At 49.0% G+C, this 20,531-nt stretch overlaps 1 protein-coding gene across 1 annotated transcript in view; it reads right to left on the bottom strand.

Annotated features, from left to right (window-relative positions):
- The window catches only part of CACNA1E (calcium voltage-gated channel subunit alpha1 E), a 421,822-nt gene that overhangs the window by 163,023 nt on the left and 238,268 nt on the right, over window positions 1-20,531 (bottom strand). The window contains exons 7-9 of the mRNA XM_073356587.1: window positions 10,590-10,693; window positions 7,706-7,858; window positions 5,626-5,807 (exon numbers count right to left, since the gene is read on the bottom strand). Of these exons, the coding sequence (XP_073212688.1) occupies window positions 5,626-5,807; window positions 7,706-7,858; window positions 10,590-10,693 (439 nt within the window). The remainder of the gene's footprint in view (window positions 1-5,625; window positions 5,808-7,705; window positions 7,859-10,589; window positions 10,694-20,531) is intronic.

Below are 20,531 nucleotides of genomic sequence, written 5' to 3'. Positions count from 1 at the left end.
AACAGTGCAGGACAGGCTGTTCCCATGGGATCTCTGGTCTGGCTGGAATTTGAGGTTACTGGAAGCCTCATGGGACTAGATGTCCGGACTGATTTCTAGTCTGAGGACAGGGGAAACAGAAGCTGAGCTGAGCCAAAACTCCAAGCCTTTTGAGGCTCAGTCGGCACTTTGTAACTGTAGATGGGTAACCAGCGGTGCTTGCATACTAGAATGCAAAGCCTGCAAGGATACTGGTCCAACTGCTTTTTGGAAAACTTTTTGTACAAGGCTTGATTGGGGCTGTCTCCATTGGCCTGCTGTGTTTCTTTGCTTCTGCGTATTACATGGTGTGCAAGGAGATTTGGGGTGCTTGTGAAAAGAGCTGTGCATAAGAGGGGCTCAAACCATGAAGCTCAGCTCTTGATCCCCTCCACCCTCAGTTCCTTCTGGCCGGAAACTCCGACAGCAGGGAGGGGGGGCGGGTCGTGGAATGGACATGAGCAACACGTCTCGAAGAACACCAGTTACGGAAAAAGGTAACTGTCTGATTGCTCATGTCTATTCAACTTAGGTGATGCCCAGCAGTACCCGTGGAGGTGGGTAAGGAGTTCACGGATGTGTAGATTGCAGCACAGCTCTGCTGAACCCAGCGTCGTCCCTGGCCCGCTGCATGATGGCATAGTAGGCTGTGAACGTGTGTACCAAGGACCACGTTGCAGCTTTACAGATGTCCTGGATCAGAACGTGCGCCAGGAAGGCCACTGACAATGCCTGAGCTCTAGTCGAGTGGGCTCTGGTGATCGGCAGCAGAGGAACTCCCGCTATCTCGTAGCGGGTCCGAATGCAAGAGCTGATCCAGTTAGAAATCCTTTGTGTGGACACTGGGAGGCCTTTCATCCTACCAGCTGTAGAGGTGAAAAGCTGAGTCGACTTACGGAAAGGCTTTGTCCGATCTAGGTAGAAAGCCAGAGCCTTTCTTACATCCAAAGCGTGAAGGTGCCTCTCTTCACGAGTCTCATGGGGCTTAGGGCAGAAGACTGGAAGGAAGCTGTCCTGGCTCATGTGGAAAGTGGACACCACTGAGTGACAGGTTTCAGAGTAACAGCTGTGTTAGTCTGTATTCGCAAAAAGAAAAGGAGTACTTGTGGCACCTTAGAGACTAACCAATTTATTTGAGCATGAGCTCACGAAAGCTCATGCTCAAATAAATTGGTTAGTCTCTAAGGTGCCACAAGTACCACTGAGTGAGGAGTGCTGACAAAGGGAACTCCTTCCAGGACTTTCCCGGGATCGGTCCACCATCGCAGTGAGGTAAGTACCGTCGTGGGGATGGTGACAACCTTCTCCAGGTGGTCCCTGGACCGGGAGTAACCATCCCTAGCCATTGCTGCAGGGGGGTCGCATCTGGAGCCTGGCGTGGTGCACCACATATATACATGCTGCCATGTGACCTAGTATGCGTAGGCAAACCATGGTCGTGGTCAGGGGAAATGCGGAGACTTCCGCAATGAGGTCCGTCAGTGCCCTGAATCACTCCAGCGGCAGGAACGCCCTGGTGCAGGTCGAGTCGAGCACCGCTCTGATGAACTCTCCTCTGTACTGGAACTAATATGGATTTTTTGTCATTCACCAGGAGGCCAAGGCGATGGCACATGCCCAGTAGCACCACGACATCCCCTTGGACCTGTAGTTTCCCTTGACAAGCCGGTTGTCGCGGTATGGGTAGATCTGGATGTCCCAGCATCTGAGGTAAGCCGCCACCACCAACATGCACTTGATAAATACCTGTGGTGCTGCCGCTAGGCCAGACAGAAGGACTGCAAGCTGATAGTGGTCAGGACCTACCGTGAACTGGAGGAAGCGTCTGTGTCCCCCGAAGATGGCGATGTGGAAGTATGCATCTTTCAGATCGAGGGAGGCGCACCAGTCTCCCGGATCCAGGGAGGGGATGATGGAGGCCAGGAGACCATGCAGAACTTCAGTTTCGCTAAGTAGAGGTTCAAGTCCTGCAGGTTGAGTATGGGCCGCAGACCGTCCTTGGCCTTAGGGATTAAAAAGTATCGGGAATAGAACCTCTTGTTCCTGTACTCCACTGGAACTACGTCCACCACACCCAGCGGTCGCTCCCCTGATTGATGGCCCTGTCCCGATCGGTACTGGTCGCCCCTCCTGGGATCTGGCTGACCTCAATAAGCATCTGGATCGGGGCCTCGGGGACCGGCAGAACTCGATGGATCCGCAATGGCACCAGGCCAGTGATCTACACCTCACACTTGATGAGCGGGACCGGGATGTGGAGCGGGATCAGGAACTAAAGCGGGCTTGGCATCGTGAAGATGTAGCTGCATGGGGTGACGCCACCCTGGGGGATCGGTGACGGTCTGGAGAACAAAACAGTTGGTCCCTCGACCTGTCCCTGCAGTGGAACTGGTGCCACGGAGATTCCGGGTGCCAACTCCGAAACTCCTGCTGGGGGGGGGACGGGGGACGTGTGCCTCGTTACCAGCGAGCCATGCCTCAAGCCTCACTGCCCTTGACAAAGGTCGAGAGACCGGATGGGACTATGAAGCTTCTGCTTATCACGATCAGAGGCGTATCAGCTGCGAGAGGGCGACCATTGGCGGGACGTCCCCCACAACGGGGAGCAGTGCCAGAAAGGTGGAGACTGTGGTGGTCTCAATGCAGGTTTACCCCGGGACTGGGAACCCGCAGGGGCCAGAGTGGGCAGCACTGGGAGGGAAATAATGTCCTGTGCCACTTGGAGGGCCTCCATCTTGGACGGCACTCAGAGCTGAGGACCTCCGCCGCTATCCGGGGTAGCTGGCGGGGAGTGGGCTTGGCTACACTGCTTGACCTGAGCTGGGGCCCAGGATCCCCAAGGGGGTGAAGAGGCACCTGAGAATGCACCTTGGTCCAGCCCAGATTTGTCCTTTCCCTTGTGGAAAACTGGAGACGTTCCTCGCCCTGTCTTCCTGGGCTTCTTGGCTGGAGTCATGGAAGGAGACTGGTGCCGGCTTGTAGATGGTACTGGCAGGGTGCTGCGCACCAAGGTCATGATGCTCTGCGCCGAATCAGAGCGCTGCTCTGGTACCGGGGTAAGGGCAGACTCCATCAGGAGCGCCTTCAAATGAATGTCACTCTCCTTCTTCGTCCTGGGCTTGAAGGACTTGCAGATTTTGCACTTGCCACTAATGTGACCTTCGCCCAAGCACAGTAAACACCTATTATGTGGATCGCCAGTGGGCTTAGGACTTTTACAGTGATCGCAGAGTTTAAAGCCTGGGGACTGGGGCATGCCCTGTCCCAAGGAGAAGTCTCTAACCTAACAAACAGGTTGAACTAAACTAGAGGGAAACTATATATAGTAATCAATTTATTTGAGCATGATGCATCCGATGAAGTGAGCTGTAGCTCACGAAAGCTTATGCCCAAATAAATGTGTTAGTCTCTAAGGTGCCACAAGTCCTCCTTTTCTTTTTTGTATATACAGTAATATTTGCAAGAGGCAAATGAGTTTGATTGAATGAAACGCAACAGCTGAAGCAGACCAGTTCCATGCACCATTTCTAGAGAAACAAAACCAGTTTAGGAAGGGAGTGTGCCAGGAGAAGAGAAGGATGGATTGGGCATGAGAGGCATTTAAACTAAACACCTGACTTCCACAGAGGGTAAGCTACTAATGTGAGAAACAGCCTGCCAAAGGCAGCAAGAGGAGCTGCGAATGTACATGCACTGAGAATAAGAGCAAGGTTTTAAGCAGAAAACAAGATTGCAGAGCACAAAGGCTAGTGAGGTAGGCAGGGGGACAGAGATGGGCTGCAGTCCCAATATTCCTAAATGAACAATAGGCGAAGAGGCAGAGAGGCACATTCCCTATCAAGCTCAAGCCGTGTGTAGGAGGAATATGTACATCTTATTTGTAAATTAGCTCACTGTCTCGTATGTGCATGCATCACAGAGTGAGAGCCACACACACAAGAAGGGCTAAGATCCAGCGTTCACCCTGATCTTCCCATGCTATTGCAGGACATTGTGTGGGAGACGCAAAATAATTCTAACAGGCAGCTCCTATTTAAATGCTTCAAAGGAATGGAAAAAACCCCTCAAGGCTTTCTGTGGGAGAAAATCTCATTCCACCTCCTAGTCGGTTCTGCGTGGGCAGCCATCACTACAGTTAAGCCTGTAATCCCATTTATACCCTGAGACACCACTGGTGTCCAAGAAAATATTCCGTTTTAAATCCCAGGAAGGTAGATTCTGCCACTCACTTCCAGGCAGAGAATTCCAGACACTGAAGAGCTTCTTATAAGGAGGAAGAACAAAGCCCCTTTGTGGATTTAACTTAGTATCTCTGTTTTCTTGCCGTGTTTGTTTTACCCCATTCTCTGCAATCCCCCCCCCCCCCCACACACACACAGCTGCTTATTCCCTCCCAGAAAAGCCCTGTGTCTTATATACATGGACTAGGACCCTTCTAAAGTTTGGATAGGCCATATTGTGTCTCTTGCCACCATAGGGTTAGGTTAGCAACTCTGCTGACAAAATACACATTCAAACTAAGGGCACCTCTGCACAGCATCCAGGCAGCAGAGTTTGCATGATGTGCTGCTCTCCAGTCACTGGGGTTTGCTATTCCCAGATCTCTCCGTGATACAAGCCTTTCTACAAACTTCTGTATGGGCTAGACAAAATGGGACAAATACATCCTGGTGTAACACTGCTGGTGTCAGCAGAAATTACACCAGGGATGAATCTGGCCCAATTGTTTCTAGCCCAGACCTTAAAACCCATACATAAAACCTCAACCCCACAACACAACATCACCTTAGACGTTGTCAGTGTCTAACACTTGACAGTAACAGCTCCCTTACAAAGAAAAAGCCTCAAAACTCAGGCAGCTTCATCAGTGCATCACAGAACTTGCTCCACAAACGTGTAAGGCACAAAATCCACCTCGTGTCATCATCACACAACCCCCTCTCCTGCTCTCAAGCAAAGCAGCACAACTCATGCATTTATCGCTCCACTCACAGGAGGCTGCACGTGTTACTGAATTCCAGCCCTTGCCGAGCGCAGCGAAGCACACCTGCAGTCATGCTGCAATCTTCAGTGAAGTTTGGCATACACAGTGGCTGCAGTCTGTTTGTTCCGCGGGGACTGGGACCGGTTGTGCCATGAAAGGTGCTCATGCTGTGCTGGTTGCCAACAGGGGTGAGGGAGGAAACGGTGTGTAGGGCTGAATCTGATCCAGCCCATTTTTCCCAAAGCCCCACCCCTCAACTGAAGGTTCGTTAGAGCCAGCACGGGGGACAGGTCTTTGCCATTTGACCAGCTCTTTGCAACATATCACAAATCCAACCACTGATGGGTGCAAAGTTGCATTTGGCTCTCCAATGAATTAGTTTTTCCTCCTTCTCAAAAGGTACCCAGATGTGCAGTGGAACCAGAACTGAGTCCGGCCTGCGCTCACCTGTAATTGTACATCCCACCACTAACGAGCAGCCCCATTTCCATCATCAGCCCAAACAGGAGACCCAGGAGAGCTCCACAGCCTGGAAGATTTGTTCAGCAAAAACACACTTCACTTCTGCTTCTCCAACCCGTGGAGCTTCTAAGAGCCCCGAGTACCACCGCAGCCTCACTCACATTGTACAGCACTGTGGTCCACCCTTCCATGGTAATGCACTGGAAGACAGTCAACACAGCAAAGAGGATGTTGTCAAACTGAGTGATCCCGTCATTGGGACCAATCCACTCCTTGCACTCGTAACCCGAGGGGCATCCCTGCACCCCACACGGATGTGGGGGATCCAGTTCTTCCAGTTCACCTGCAATCATAAAAAAGCAATGCCCGGAGGGCACAGAGATCAGGGAGGGGCGGAGGAGATGCAGAGAAGCAGACAGAGCCCAGCCCGGATACCCAGTGGAAGGCGAGGTGGGATGAGCATCTAGCTGTGTTATTAAAGCTTTCACATTTGGGGGGACATTAGGTCACTGGAATGTTCATGGAATCCTGACCTACAGTGCCCTGATTTTCCAGATTTACTCCCCCACTTTCTGACCCTCAACGCTCTGCCAGTACATCTCAAGCTTGACCCGAAGCACTCCTTGCTAATGCAGCCCCAGAGCTCACATGCCTCTTTTAATGCACCTCACTCCTGACCTAAAACAATGCTGAGCCTTCTGAATTTGGCCACTCCTGAGCAGGGATGGCTGGTTCTGTTGATGTATGTTAGTATGTTTCTTCCCATTCCCCCCCAAACCTTAGACTGTGAACTCTTTGGGGGAGGGACCTCTCCCTTTTTGCCTGTCTAGAAAGCAGCTAGTACACAGTGGGCACAATAATCTAAAGAGGTGGCTTTTCTTCTCTGTATTGAAGTATTATCAATCCTTATGACGAGTCTCATGATGCTTGGTGTTTTCCTTAAAGCCCCAGATCCTGAAATCCTGTGATTACTTGAGCATCTCAGGAGAGTTTTGTAAAGCAAGTTTCTAGCCCCTATAATTGTGAAGAAAATCTTGAAAATGTGACTCAAGTGCACCCAAGAGGGTGAAAAACCCAAAGGCAAGTAAAATCCACATTGTATTACCATCATCATCATTTTAAATCCCATGATTTGTATGCCAATCTCATGATTTTTGAGTCCTTATTCATGATTTCTGGAACACTTACAGTTGCCCATGCTAAGTCTCAAGAATGGGAATCCTCTCTCTTTAAATGAGATCAGCTGGTATTGGATATGAAGACAAGAACAGATATTGGGGATGGTTTTGATTGATAGAAACCACTCATAACAACATCAGTCACTGGGCCTCAGAGCACACGTGCACCCGTTATGGTCCTTGGGCCCTTTAAGAGCTGGCATTCTGGGAAACGTAGTTCTCTACAAAGAACTGAGAGTCCAGAGGTCAGCTTTTGGGAACTGTATAAGGGATAGCCTGAGGGCAGTATGGAGAAAGAGGAAGGCTGAGCCTGGAAGGGCTGTTGGGAGGTGATTGAGTTGCTTTGTTCTTAGCTGGATTTTACTTTGTTAAGCCCTGAGGAAAGAGACTAGCAGTGACTTATAATTGTTTGTATTTACCATCTCCGGCTGAAGAAGCTGCCCGTTATCTCACAGTAAGGTTATCCTTGGCTGGAATCTATTACAAAACCAACCCATCTCTCCATCCCCACTGGAGAGCTGGCTAGAAAATGGGAAATATAGTCACGACAAATCTGTTTTTGCTGACATTTTTCTAACCATGAATGTTTGCAACCAGCTCTACCTCACTGCCACCCTCCCTGGCTGATAGCAGGCTCAAGGAGAGGAAAACAGAGTGTGGCGTTCAGTAAAAGAAGAGAGGAAATCACTGAGCCCAGAGCTCCAACAGGAACATAGCAGTGCGAAAAGGGAGTGACCCCTGAGATGGCCTGACTCCAATTCCAGCGGGCATTGTGTGGAAATGGAATTTCTCCCCACCATGCACCAGGGACCAGCAGCTCAGTCTTTACTCAGCCATTGTGATCGTGTGGTGACAGTTATGTGTTACAGTCTGAAGTGTCAATACCACCATGCCGCAGCATGGCTTATGCCTTGCTGCAGCTGAACCAGACAAGCTGGGGTTCAGCGTGGCAAGGCCACAGAGTGGCTCATACACAGTCAATCATCTCATCTGAGCTGAGAAGGGTGCTGCTCACAACGGTTTGCCATGCACAACAGACAGAGTGGAATGGCAGCCTGCCTACCTGAATTATTCGTGTAGCAAGCTCGGTGCAGTTTCCCACTGTAGAACTCCAGGCCGATGATGGCGAACATCAGAATAGCGAAAAAGAGCAGGAGGCCTATCTGAAGAAGGGGCACCATGGCCTTCATGATGGACTTCAACACGATCTGTAAGCCTGGGAAAGAGGAGAGAGGACATAGCTCACTGACCCTCCCACCACCTTGCCCAGCTAACAGCAGAGACAACATCTCTCCCTTTCCCTACAGGAGAGGCTCTTGGTAAAAGGATGGTGAGCTACAGAGATGTGGAAGGATCAGTAATCTGCCAGATGGGACCAGGCAAAGCACAGCGTGCAGAAACCTTTGCCAAATAGGCATCTGCCACTCCCATAAGCACCCAGCATCGACTTCTGGGTTTTTGGGAACTTTCTTCTCTCCACTGCAGCTCTTTCTGGGCATATTCCGCCTGTGGAATTTCCACTGAGATTTACAGACTTCTGCTCCAGAAGCAAGGATAGAATAGGCGATAGAGACATGCAGTGAGGCTCAGGGAGGAGAATTTTGCCCCTAGAGGACCAGCATGACCTAGTGGACAGGACAATGGATTCAGGATGGGTTCTGTTCTTGACAGTGCCTGCTGCATGACCACAGGCAAGTCAGTTCACCTGTCTTTGCCTTGGTTTAACCCCCCCACCCCATGTTTGTATTGTTTATTTAGACTGAAAGCTCTTCAGGGCAAGGATAGTCTCTTACTTTGTGTTGTGCAGCACCCAGCACAATGGAGCCCTGATTTAAGTTGGGGCCTCTAGGTGCTACCATATAAAAACATCCACTACTCATTCGGATTTGCCTTCCGAGTGGCAACTGCAAGGTAAACAGGTAGGACCATATTTCAAAGTCCCGCCGTAACAGAAGAAGAATCACCTAGTAGTCACTGCAAAAGCACACCTGCATGCAGCTGTTTGTGAAAGAAAAAAAATCAAGCAACTGCACGTACAGCTGCCAGTGTCCATGCGCAGGTATCTAGTTTGTGCATCCAAATGCATGCATTTGTGCATGCACAACGGGTAAGTGCACATCCTGCATGGCTCCCGTGTTGTGTGTGACCTTTGATTGCTTCCCTCTGAACAGCCCACCCATGCATTCACTTTGGATAACAATGGGGGAAAGCCATCCAGAGCACAGAGTTTTGCCAAGTACCTTGCAGAAAGGGAGGTTTTTAAGGATTTTCCCCACCTGACTTTGACAGGGCAAGAGGAGTGCCGACAGCAGTGCCAGGAGCCAGGCATGATGTGGGCCAAATGCAATGGTGTGTTTTCTCCACACCCTGCTCTGTCACAGCACCTCGCTCCTGACTTGTTCTCCCATCTCACGGCTCTCCTGAGCAGGGACCACAAGTGCTGGCTTGCTGTCAAATTCACACTTTAAAGAGAGGATTTTGCCCTGGTGAAAAGTGCCAGACTGAGACGGGACAGATGAGGGGTACAAAGGACAGCAAGCACAGCAAATCTCTCCCACTATTGCCCTGCAACTACGCCACCACCTTTGAGGAAGAGATGAGAGGTTCAGTTTCTGTGACTACGAAGTTCCCAGCCTCTCTCTCGAGGCTGTTGACAAGAGAACCACTTGCCATGAGGCTGGATTCTGTGATATGGCCCTGTGTGCACTAGAATCTGGGTCAGGACCGTCCTACACAGACCACTGACCAGCTCTCAGATGGAAATTGACTTATGATGCAGGGGAGAGAGGCCACCCGGTGAGCAAGAGGGATATGATGCCTTCCACCATGACAAATCCCTGCGACCATAAACCAAGTCACATCCAGTCCCATTGAGGACATTCTGCTTGTGACCAAATTCCTTACCTCCCAGAGGTCTCTCTTCAGAAGCGGGAGCCTCAGGCATTAACTTACAGTCCCCCTCCTAGCCCCTTGCCACCCCCTCATTTATTAACCCAGCAAGCCGTACATTCAGGGCCCAGGAGAGGGACAGATCAGGAGCACCAATAGACTGATTCCTTTACTTGTTTAAAGGGAGGGAAAAAGGAAATTACTAATGGATACACCGCAGCCCCGGAGGAATTAGTGGAATGGGAGTCTCTGGCCTTTGTGAATCCTGGGATTCCCAGTTGTGCTCCACCAGAAAGCATTCAGCCTTGTTCTAGATCAGGGCCCCCTGGGGCAGAAGGGACAGGGGAGGCAAAAGGGGCAATTTTCCCCAGCCCCCCCCCCAGGTTGAGAGGGCCACCAAACCATGTGGCATTGTGACCTGGTGTGAGGGGTCACTGAGCCACTCAGGTTTGGGCCGGTGACCCTTGTTTGGCCCAGCAGCCCCTCCGTCATGACAGTGGGGCAGCAGAGCCAAACCTGTGCAGTGCTGTGACCCTGGCGCGCCAGGTCACAACACACAGCATGGGGAGCCAGGCCCATCCCCACGGCATGGGAACTAAGCCACTGCTGTGGGGTGAGAGCAGGGCATGCTCGCTCTAACACCACCACTACGCTCCCCCGCACCCTTGTCCCCACAGCATCCCCCTCAGTGGCAATTTTTTGGAAAAGGCGGGGGCTTTGTTGCAGAATTTACCCCTAGCCCCCCAAATACCTCTGTATGGCCCTGATCTAGATGCAGGGGTGGGCCCCAAATCTTTGCATGCTGAATTTACCCCTCTCCCTTCCACATCACCGATGGCACCTCTCCTGTAGGAATCTAGGAGAGGATGCACTCCTCCCTGCTGGAAAACATCACTGGTGAAATCATGGTCCCTCTGAAGTCCGTGGGAGTTTTGCTGTTGACTTCCATAAGGCCAGGATTTCACCCTCTGTCTCCAGCGGTGGCATGAGTGCTTTCCCAAGCCTGAGGGACATACACAACTCATGTGCCCCGCCAAAGAGTGGGAGATCGAACTTACTGGGAATGCCTGAAACGAGCTTCAGAGGCCTGAGCACTCGCACTGCCCTCAGGGTCCGCAGGTCCACATGGGTGTTGAAGTGAGTTCCAGCTGTGGCGAGGATGCTGCAGCCAGACAATGAGAAAGCAGAGTTATTAGCCACAGAGACTTGGCAGCGCGAACGTGCCTGCGAGAGGGAGACATCGTGACTGGGCCATCACAGACAAGGCACCTGACAACCTGAATTGGTGCACCTTACCCTCCAGTGAGTCAGCAGCGATTGCTGGGGTCTAAACTTAGCAGTGTTAATGGAGTGATAGAGATAATAATTAAAACAAACACACTGTTGCCAGGATCCGCATTTCCAGCCGGAGTGCAGTGCAACCCGCCCTGCATCGTGCCAGGATGAGGAGTCATACTCTTAGCCTTTGGCTCAGGTCCTCAGAGTAGGCCGGTCAGCATCAGGAGCAGCTCAGGACCTGGGTGGGGATGTTAAACCAACTTCATGTCTCCCTGATCCTGGAGCTGCTGAGCATCAGTTGGGTCCCAAGGCACAACTCAGAGCAACCTCAAGGCTGACTTAAGTTAGCCCCCCAAATTCATTAAGACAGACAAGAGATCGTCCAGACATAGCAGTTCCCTGGCCATACCCCCTACACCAAGAATCAGGAGGGGTGACCCAGCAGCTGCCAGCACTACATCACAATGCTGCATAGGACCCCAATTAAGTTTGTTTTTTCACTGGCAGACCAGCCCCAGGTGGCTGCTGGAGCAAGGATCAGGCCCTCAATCAGTGCCAGGAGTCACACGCAGTCTCTGAGTGCAGTGGGACCCAACCAGCCACACACTAGAGCACAACATGGGCCTGATTCACTGCTGCTTCTCAGCTCATGCGACCATTTACATCTGTGCAAAGTGTGCGCAAAACACCCCCGAACCAGACAGGTAATGTTTGACATTCGCTTTGCACAGGAGCAAGTGATTACAGTGCATGGCCATGGAGAGCCAGGCCCCAAGATTCATGCCCTGCTGCTCTAACCATTAGCAATGCTATGTAATTATGCTCTGGGTTTTTAGACTGCCAGGACAGTGCTCTTCAGATCTGTACTTTGCCTGCTTGGGATCAATTTAATCTCTCTCCAGGGCACTATCAGTCTGGAGCAGAGACAGTGCTCAGAAGATCAGAGTCTTTGCCCGGGTGGTTAGCTACACATCTCAGGATTAATGCTCCGCAGGCTCAAGGTACCAGGCTCCCTGAACCTGGAAGTGCCACAGAACGGCAGGACAAGGATGGAGATGAGACTTAAGAATTAAAATGCAATCAGCAATCAGGGTGGGTAGGGGAAGCAACAACTGGGATGGGTTCCTTCTGCGGGGAGGTTATATGCCCACCCGGCCTCAGCTGCATTGACCCCAGATGGCACGCTCCGCTCGGGTCACAAGGCAAGACGGAGGGCCACACTGGGATTAGACTTTCACAGATAGGCAAAAGGAGGTGGTGGTGGTTCCCCCTTGAGCAACCCCACCCCAAGGTCAAGCACAACAGTAGTGCTGGAAGACAGGACTGCTCAGCCCTGACTCCTGCTGGTTGAGGGCAGGTAGGGGCGGAGCTGGGGTCACAACAGACAGAGCTGACAAGACTGCCCGGGATGTTTTAGAAGGAGGAGACAAGATGGAGAGCGGGGCAGGAGGAGGGAGCGACCTCAGAGCTGTTTGCAGCAATCCAAAAACCAAGGAAAACTGGGTCATTGTTCCACTAATTTATCTAATTACAGGCCAGAGCAGCTCTGTGCTAGGTCTCTTGTGTGCAGCGCAATTAGCAATCTTCTCTCTCTCTCTCCCTTCCCCCTCCGGCCGCCGCCCCAACGTACAGTAGGTACAAACCTACCCCCTTCAGAAACCAGAGTTCTGTTTCCTAGGATACAGACAGGAGAAATGATTTAACATAATCAAAATAGCTTATTGCATCTGATTTTTCCCCCTTTCTGTTTATCATGCTGGATTCAAAAGGGGTGAAATGACAAGCACTGGGAGACAAACTTAAGTCCTGCTTAATCTGGGAGGTAGCTGCAGCTGTGGTGTTCTGACCCGACAGTCTCATGCCTGGGCCACCTAATCCCACAATATCCCACCCTGGATCATGGTAAGAGCCATAGGCTCCGACCACATGCGTGGCTGAACAAAGCATCCCCTTGCCCCCCCCCACAACCAGAACCCAGCTTCAGCTGCTCCATCAGGGGCCAGACGTGCTGCATATGGCCCCAGGCTAGGGACAGCCTCCCCTGACCATCCTTGGGGTGGGTGCACTTCTGCTGCCATGACTAGTCCTCCTCCTCCCCTCCAAACATGCCCCAGCGCGGGAATTTGAATGAGAAACCAGGCAGCCATGAAAAGGGAAGATCTGGTGGAACACAGGGAGCCTTAAGGAGGGGGTTGCTGGAGAGAAATGGGAGGAGAGGACATGGGGTAGCGAAAGGCAGGACTTGACACCAGAGCTGTGGAGCGAGAGAGAAAGCCCAAGGAAGAGTGGGGAGGGATCAGGTATCAGACCTTGCCACAGTACAGGAATGCAGAAGGGGCAAAACGGAGAGGAAGACAGGAACAGAAAAATGGGTAACAAGAGGGGATGAAGGGAAGACAGAGTGGGGAGCAGGTGGGAACTGGGAGTGAAGGAGAGAGCAAAGGGGTTGGCTTCAGGCTACAGAGGGAGGAGCCACCAATAAACTTTGTCTCCCCATGTTAGACTTGTCCCTCCCTGCATCTCCTGCCCAAGGAAACTTCTGCCCCCCAAACACGTTGCACAGCTATTCCCAGACTTCTCCACTAGCACTCCCTCCTCACCATGTAACCCCAGCCATCCCCACCATGCCTAACCGACACGGCCGTTAGTCCACTCCCAAAGCACCCTACCACGCTCTGCCCAATGCTCCCCCTTTGCCGCGATCAGCAGGCCCCACCGGCCCAGCCCCTAATCTGACTTTCCCACCGTGCCCCACCCATGGAGTCTCTCCTGCCACTGGGGTCTCCCACAATGCCTCCCAAGCATCTCCCACCCTTCCCTAGAGGCTCCCCAGCAAAGGCGTACAAAGGCCATTCTAAAAAACCCAAAGAGGATTCTAATGTTATGGTTTCCAGAAAACCTTGATAGCAAACAAATGAGAAAGACTGGAAAACATCCGGTCTAGACTGCACAGAGAAGGGAGCTGGAACAAAGCCAGGGAGGTGGCAAATAGCCAGGCAGCTGCTGATGAGGATGGCATGTGTGCGTTTAATGGGCCTTGCTTTCCAGCCTCCCACAGTCATAGTGGTGACATGCTGCATTATGCAGAGACCTGGACCCGGCAGAGATGTGGTCAGCTGTTGCACGTTGGGTGGTTATGGGCTCACCTCTTCCTCTAGAGGAGGAGGTGCATTTGTGCTGCAAGCCCTTGCTTTAAAGCCCAGAGAACTAAGAGGTCTGGGGGACCTGCACCTCTCCTCTGATCCAATACTCCTACAGAAAGAGAAGGAGTGTCCTGGAGAGGTCCTCACCCTGTGAACTCGCCTCCCCTGAGCCACCACAGCTCCAATCTGTTGGCATGCTGGTGGCCTCCTTCCCCCCACGGGGATTTGAGAAAGGAGGGGCAGGACAAGAGCTGAGGTCAGATACAGTTTGGGATTCATTTAATCTCTGCTTGGCTATTTTCCAGTTTGAAGGGGATGGGAGCTGCTGGCTTTTGCCCATTTTGCCACTGTGCTTTTAGCCCCCAGTTCAGCAAAGCACCTATGCACATACCTTATTTTAAGTGAGTCGCCCTATTGACTGCAATTAGGCACAGGTGTAAATACCTCAGCAAATGGGGCCTTATTTAAGTCAAGGGTGCCTAGAAGCCCAGGATGGCTGCTTTGTTAAACTGGCTGTAAAGTCAAAATCAATAGACTTAAGTTGTGGTTGCACTGGAGTATCTAGGAGGGGTCAAGCAGAGAAGCTGAGATTTCTCCCCTTCCTTCTGACTGGTAACTAGAGCCCAGGCTGTCACAGCAGGCTCCCCACTTCTCCTGCAAAAGGAATTATAGTGTTACACTCTGGCCAACTTAACATGCATTTTAGAGCTGTACCAACTCCATGCTTTAGGTTGCAGGGGTGCCAAAGAACCTTTCCTTCAGCTTCACATGCCTCCAACGTTTGGGGTCCAAATGAGCCTTAAATGTCCAAGCAAAACCCAATTTGAAACCAAGTTTGATACAGTTTTACACCTAAACTATCTGAACCTGCATCCCAGTAGACAAAGACCCGGCCTCAGCAACACCCAACTCTCGCCTGGACAACAGCAATGTGATATACCTGGGCAGGAAACCTTCAGTGCTTAGGAAATTCCAGTGCTATGGAACACTACAGTGAATCTCGTCAGCAACACAGGCTACCGTGAGCACATCAAACCTGTCCTCTGCTACATGTGCTGACTTCCCATAGAACATGAAATCAAGTTCAAGGCCTTGAGTCTTACCTGCAGGGTTCTCAGAGGCTTTGTCCTGGGGTATCTAAAAGACCATCTAAATTCTGGGGAATAATGGAACTCTCTGACACAAGGTTTCAGAGTAGCAGCCGTGTTAGTCTGTATTCGCAAAAAGAAAAGGAGGACTTGTGGCACCTTAGAGACTAACCAATTTATTTGAGCATGAGCTCAAAGTACTCCTTTTCTTCTGACACAAGGGTAAAGCTAGTTTGTGCAGGAACCAGAACTTCGTCAGGGGCCAGTCTGAGACTGTGACTTGAACTCACCCAAGAACAAAAGGACCATAACAAACCTCCCCATCGCTCCCAGCCCAAAGTTCATTTCTTTTCCCAGCCTTCTCTAACAGAAACATATAGCAAGCTGTGTGTATGTGGGTGTAATTAAATTCCCAAACGAGACACTTCACTGCACACACTTACTTCTCCACCTGGGGAGAGGATGAGAGACCAACCGTGACAGATGCTAGTCATGTCGCTTAATGCACTATCGGAAGACACTCAGATACCACAGGGATGAGCGCAGTATAAGAACCTATATAGAATACTTTTGACGCAAAGCCATAAATTAACCCCAATTTATTTGAAGCGTTGGGGACCTTTAGATGAGCCTTCTCTGAGGAAACCCTGTGTCAGGGCAATACACACCACTCTCAATTAGTGACTAAGAGGGGGATTATCTTATGGCAATGTGAAGTACTCACTGTCCCCACTCAGGGGTGTGAGGTCCATGGATCATTTCAGAGCAGGTTTGAACAGATTATTTAAGCAAGACACCTGATGTGCCGAGCAGGAGACAGCTCTGAAATCTGCTTGCAATCAAAAGGATCACCCTGGATATTTTTCCTTCTAGGGTCTGACTGTCAGAAACAGGAGCTTGCATTACGAACACAAAAGCAGATAGTCAATGGCCAATGGAATATGCAACTGCCCTTGCACACACTTTGATGTTCACAACAGGTGCCACTTAAGAGTAAAGAAATGACTGGATCTCTCAGATAAATTGCTGAGCAGGCTCTTCAGCATCCATTCCAGCATGCAAGTGTATACTAGTCTCCAGTATTACCAGAGATGGGGCTGACCCAAACACATGGATCCCCATCCCAACACCCCCAAACTCTGGAGAAGTTTCTGAACCATTTCTGAAGACCATCTCTCATTGTTAGTAGCGCACTCAAACAGGAATATTACTTTGCATGTCTGTAGCCCCTTCCATTTGAGGATCTCACAGCACTTTACATAAATGAATGAATTAAGCCTCCAAGCACCCCTTCAAAGCAGAGAAGGGTTATTACCTCTATTTTCCAGCTGAGGAAACAGAGGCAGAGAGAGACTTTGATTGAGGTGTTCAGTACCAGGTGAAGAATTGACCCCTGCCAGTCTAAAATCAGAGAAGGAACATGGACCAGGACTGACACAGAGATTCATGTGGTTGTTACCACCAGAGGAGGTGGTATTTAGACATTTCTTAAAGGAGATGAGGGATGGGGTGTGGCAACCATTAACCAGGGTTTTTTTCCAAGCACGAAGGAGGCACTGAGTCCAAAGTGGGTCCTTTCAATCTGCCACGCCCAAGACTGAATGCAACATGTGGCAAAGACTCAAATGAGGGTCAGAAACAAAAATCATTGAAGGTACTTGAAATGCTGCAGGATTCTTCTCTGGGAGGATTTCTAGATCCTCCACTTCATGGTTCTTTGTTTCTGGCACAAATATTATTCAAAAATAAAAGCAAGTAGATGCCAAACGTGTGCAGAATGCAGGAGCTTTGGGACCTCCCTCAGAATGAAAGGTACAGGCATTGAATTAGTCAAAAGCTGGGTCCAAACATACTTGAACTTTGTACCTCTAGCTCATCTCCACTCATTGGGCGGAGACTATTTAGGTCGCATTTGATATGAAGATTCCCTTTGTAAAGGGTTAGGAAATGATTCACAGATGTCTCAATAAATGGCTAATCAAGACTAGAATACAACACTCCACTCGGTTTTTTTAGAACCATAGTTTAGGAACTCCCATAATGTCATCTACTGAGCTGTGTCTCACCATCTAACACACACACTAGTCAAGTATGTTACAACAAGGTACAATTTTCATAAGCGCCTCAGAGCCAAAGGTATTTTCCTATCTGCAATGGCACCTATTAGATGTTTTTGACAATCCCACTGGGCGCCTATCGGCATCTTTAGGCACATAAATATAGCCCTAAGACTTAGGCATTTATAAAAATTTTTACCCAACATCTAATAGACATGTATTAAGCTTTTTAAAACTACTTCTAATTGGAACTTTATTATACAGCGTGACCCATATTTGCATGTGTATACAATTCTGATTTACTGAGAAGAATCTCATCTGTATGACATTTTGTTCTCCATTTCCCACAAATCAAATTACATGGGGCAAGATCTGAATCTGAAATCATTTGGGAAAGATCCTCTTTGGGTTATTATTTCCTTTTCTCTGTGCTAAGTGGCTGCAATGTTACAAAGACAATTTAAAGAGCTCAAGCAATTGTACCAAATACACCAGAATGAAATAAGGAACAAACCTGAGTATAGAAAAACATGGAAACCTGTTTAAGGCAATATAGAAAACAAGCTAGAACTAAGTTGTATACAGACTATCAACCCATGTATTTTGGGATATAAAACAACCACTCACTGCCTGGGGTTAGGAAGGAACTTTTCTTTCCTAGTCTCCCACGGACATCTTGTTGCTTAACTTTTCATTATGGGGTTCCTTGCTCCATCTTCTGAAGCATCTGGTGCTGGTCATTGTTAGAGAGAGATATTGGAGTAGATGGGCCATTGGTCTGATCCAGTCTAGCAATTCCAATGTCCTTAGAACAATTTAAATTCTATCTAACAGCTATAATAAACACAGTTTATCTAAGGTTGAAGCACTAATAATTATTCCTTATTTTTAGACAGAGACCCAAACTAAAATTATATCTCACAGTCCAAGTTATCTGAAAAAACTGCTAGATTGGTCTATAAGAATCCCAGTGATCTCATGCTTTTCATCACACATATTGACAAGAGAGTGAAGGTGTTTTATAGGCCATGCAGGCAAAGGGTTAGTTTTTAACTCCTGAAGGAAAGGAAAAAAAGATTTCAGGTGAGAAAAGAGCAGAGAGAATCTATTTGCATGATGCAAATGAGGGCAGAGGCAGGAGGGGATGTACAGGCTAATGAGCAAAGTGCAACTGATTAGGGAGCAATCAAAAGCAGAAAAAACTCACCTTGGCAAATCTGATATTGTGTGTACACAACTGGGTGATTATTTATTTACAGCATTTCAGTTTAATTAGAAAGCTCCACTCTGTAACTGTGTGATTGTACATTCTTTGGCCCTGACTCTGATCACCCACCAGCAGTGTAATTCCATTGGGTTGATCTCACCTACAGCAAATTAGCAATGCTCTACAGAAGTCAATGGAGCGACACTGATTTGTCCCAGCTGAGGATCTGGCCCCAATGATTTTAGTGCTGTTACTCCTGATCTGTCCCAGTGTGAGGGATTAAAATGTTAGGCCCCTTCTACTTAAGAACAAAAATGTGTATAAAAAGTTTCATTGCAACAAAGCTCTCAACCCACCACAAATAAAGCTCTTCCCCTCAATGCCCCATTCAAACCGCCGGCTTGGGGAAAGCTGGAAAAAAATCAATGCCTCTCAAGTACTCTGAAGATCAACAAATCTGGGTTCTGTCGAAACAAGAAAATTGACCAGAGGCTTGATTCTCCTCTCACTCACACAAGTTCTATTCTGGTGCAAACTGCATCTACTTCAGTGGATTGACACCAAAGTCTGTGAGGTCAGAAGTAGGGTCTAAGTGTGCAACTGCATACACACAAAAACATCCCTATTCCTGATACCCCACTGGCCTGCACTTTGGATAATCATTAACAGCTGTTCAAGTGAGGGCAAATTTCTAATCCGGGAGCGTTTCACACCTTATTTGCTTTCATGTGTCCAGTATTACTCATTATGCCCCCCTGAACAACAGACATTTTAGTGACAAAAAGCACCCGTGTGGACAGTGCTTCATTGGCAGGAGCTGTGCTCTCAGCAGCGACAAAGCTACCGCTCCTTGATGGTGGTGGTTTTATTTTGTTGCCAGGAGAGCTCTCTCCAGGCGATAAAGATTGGCCACACAGTGCACTTTACAATGGCTCGGCTGCAGCAAAGCTAAGAATAAGAGCAACATTCCTTTCATCCTTATCCTGGGATTAGGCAGAGGGGTTACTGAGATAGATGGAAAACTACCTGCAAAGGGCTTCAGTACAGGCACGTAAGTTTAAACCAGGCAGGTTGCAGTCCCTGTTGTGGGATGTATGATAAGAGATACCTACAAAGATATTCCTTGATTAGATTTGAACACAGATTTGCTACCATTTTCGTTTCAGATTATTATTTCTCAAACTATGGAGACCCATGTAATGGTGTCCCAGCTGGAGATAAAAGACCTTTCTTCTGAAGCAATCAGAAGTCCAAGAGCAATGAGAGGACAAGCTGAGGCAGACACCAATCAACTCAAAAACTGGGCAATCCAGAGTTGTCAACTGAGCAATGAGCAAATTAACATTTATAATGAAATGAAAAGGCCCCTCAAGGGTTATTCAGCCACTTTATTCTGCTAGGGAGGCTCCTTCACAATTAATAGAGCAGGTCAAATTATTCACTGCAAATAAGTTACCAGATGAATTTAGCCCTTTTTTTCTGCTGGTGAATCGATCCCAGTTTGTACAAATGGATCCATTATTATTACATATTTGCCCAGTACTTCAGACAAACCAATTTCAGCCTAGGGAATGTTTGCAAACTGTTCACTTGGACTCTCCATTATACATTATTCCTGGTTGTTCACTTAAGCCACGTGGCATTGCTCCCAATCCCTTCTTGGACTGACTGAAACACGTGAACAGGGGAAGAGAAAATAATGATGAGTGAATTCACATTCCCCAGACATCTGTGCAAATAAAATCCCACTTCTGCGAATCTCCACAAGGAAAGACTAAGACAGGGTACAGGCATGGACAACGCAAACAACCACTCGGAATTCAAATGACTGTTTGTGAACAAGCTGCTCACCCACTCACATAGTTAAACAGAAGGGAAAAGGTGAACATCTGGAAATTACTGATATTTGTCTACGTTCCTACTCCTTTTCCCCAAGGATGCAATTTCTACACCAACAGTCTCATCATCAAACTCCTCTTGAACTGCTTCTCAGTCAGAAATGCCAATAAAGTTGTACCCCATGGTTTAGTGACTCTCTAGATGTTTTTGGTTGTCCAGAGATCATCTTGGTAGCAGGCGCCTTTCCCAAGCTGCTCTAAAACACAGTGCGCACAATGGGCCCACATCTTCAGCCGGCATACATTAATGAATTACAATAGCTTCAGTGGCATTACACCAACTTACGCCAGCTGAGATCTAGCCCATTATGCAGAGTCCAGGCTCACCT

This window comes from Lepidochelys kempii, chromosome 8 (assembly GCF_965140265.1).
Source record: "Lepidochelys kempii isolate rLepKem1 chromosome 8, rLepKem1.hap2, whole genome shotgun sequence".
Taxonomy (NCBI): domain Eukaryota; kingdom Metazoa; phylum Chordata; order Testudines; family Cheloniidae; genus Lepidochelys; species Lepidochelys kempii.
The sequence above is the reverse complement of the archived record's forward strand: the minus strand, read 5'-3'. Positions and strand labels throughout refer to the sequence as shown.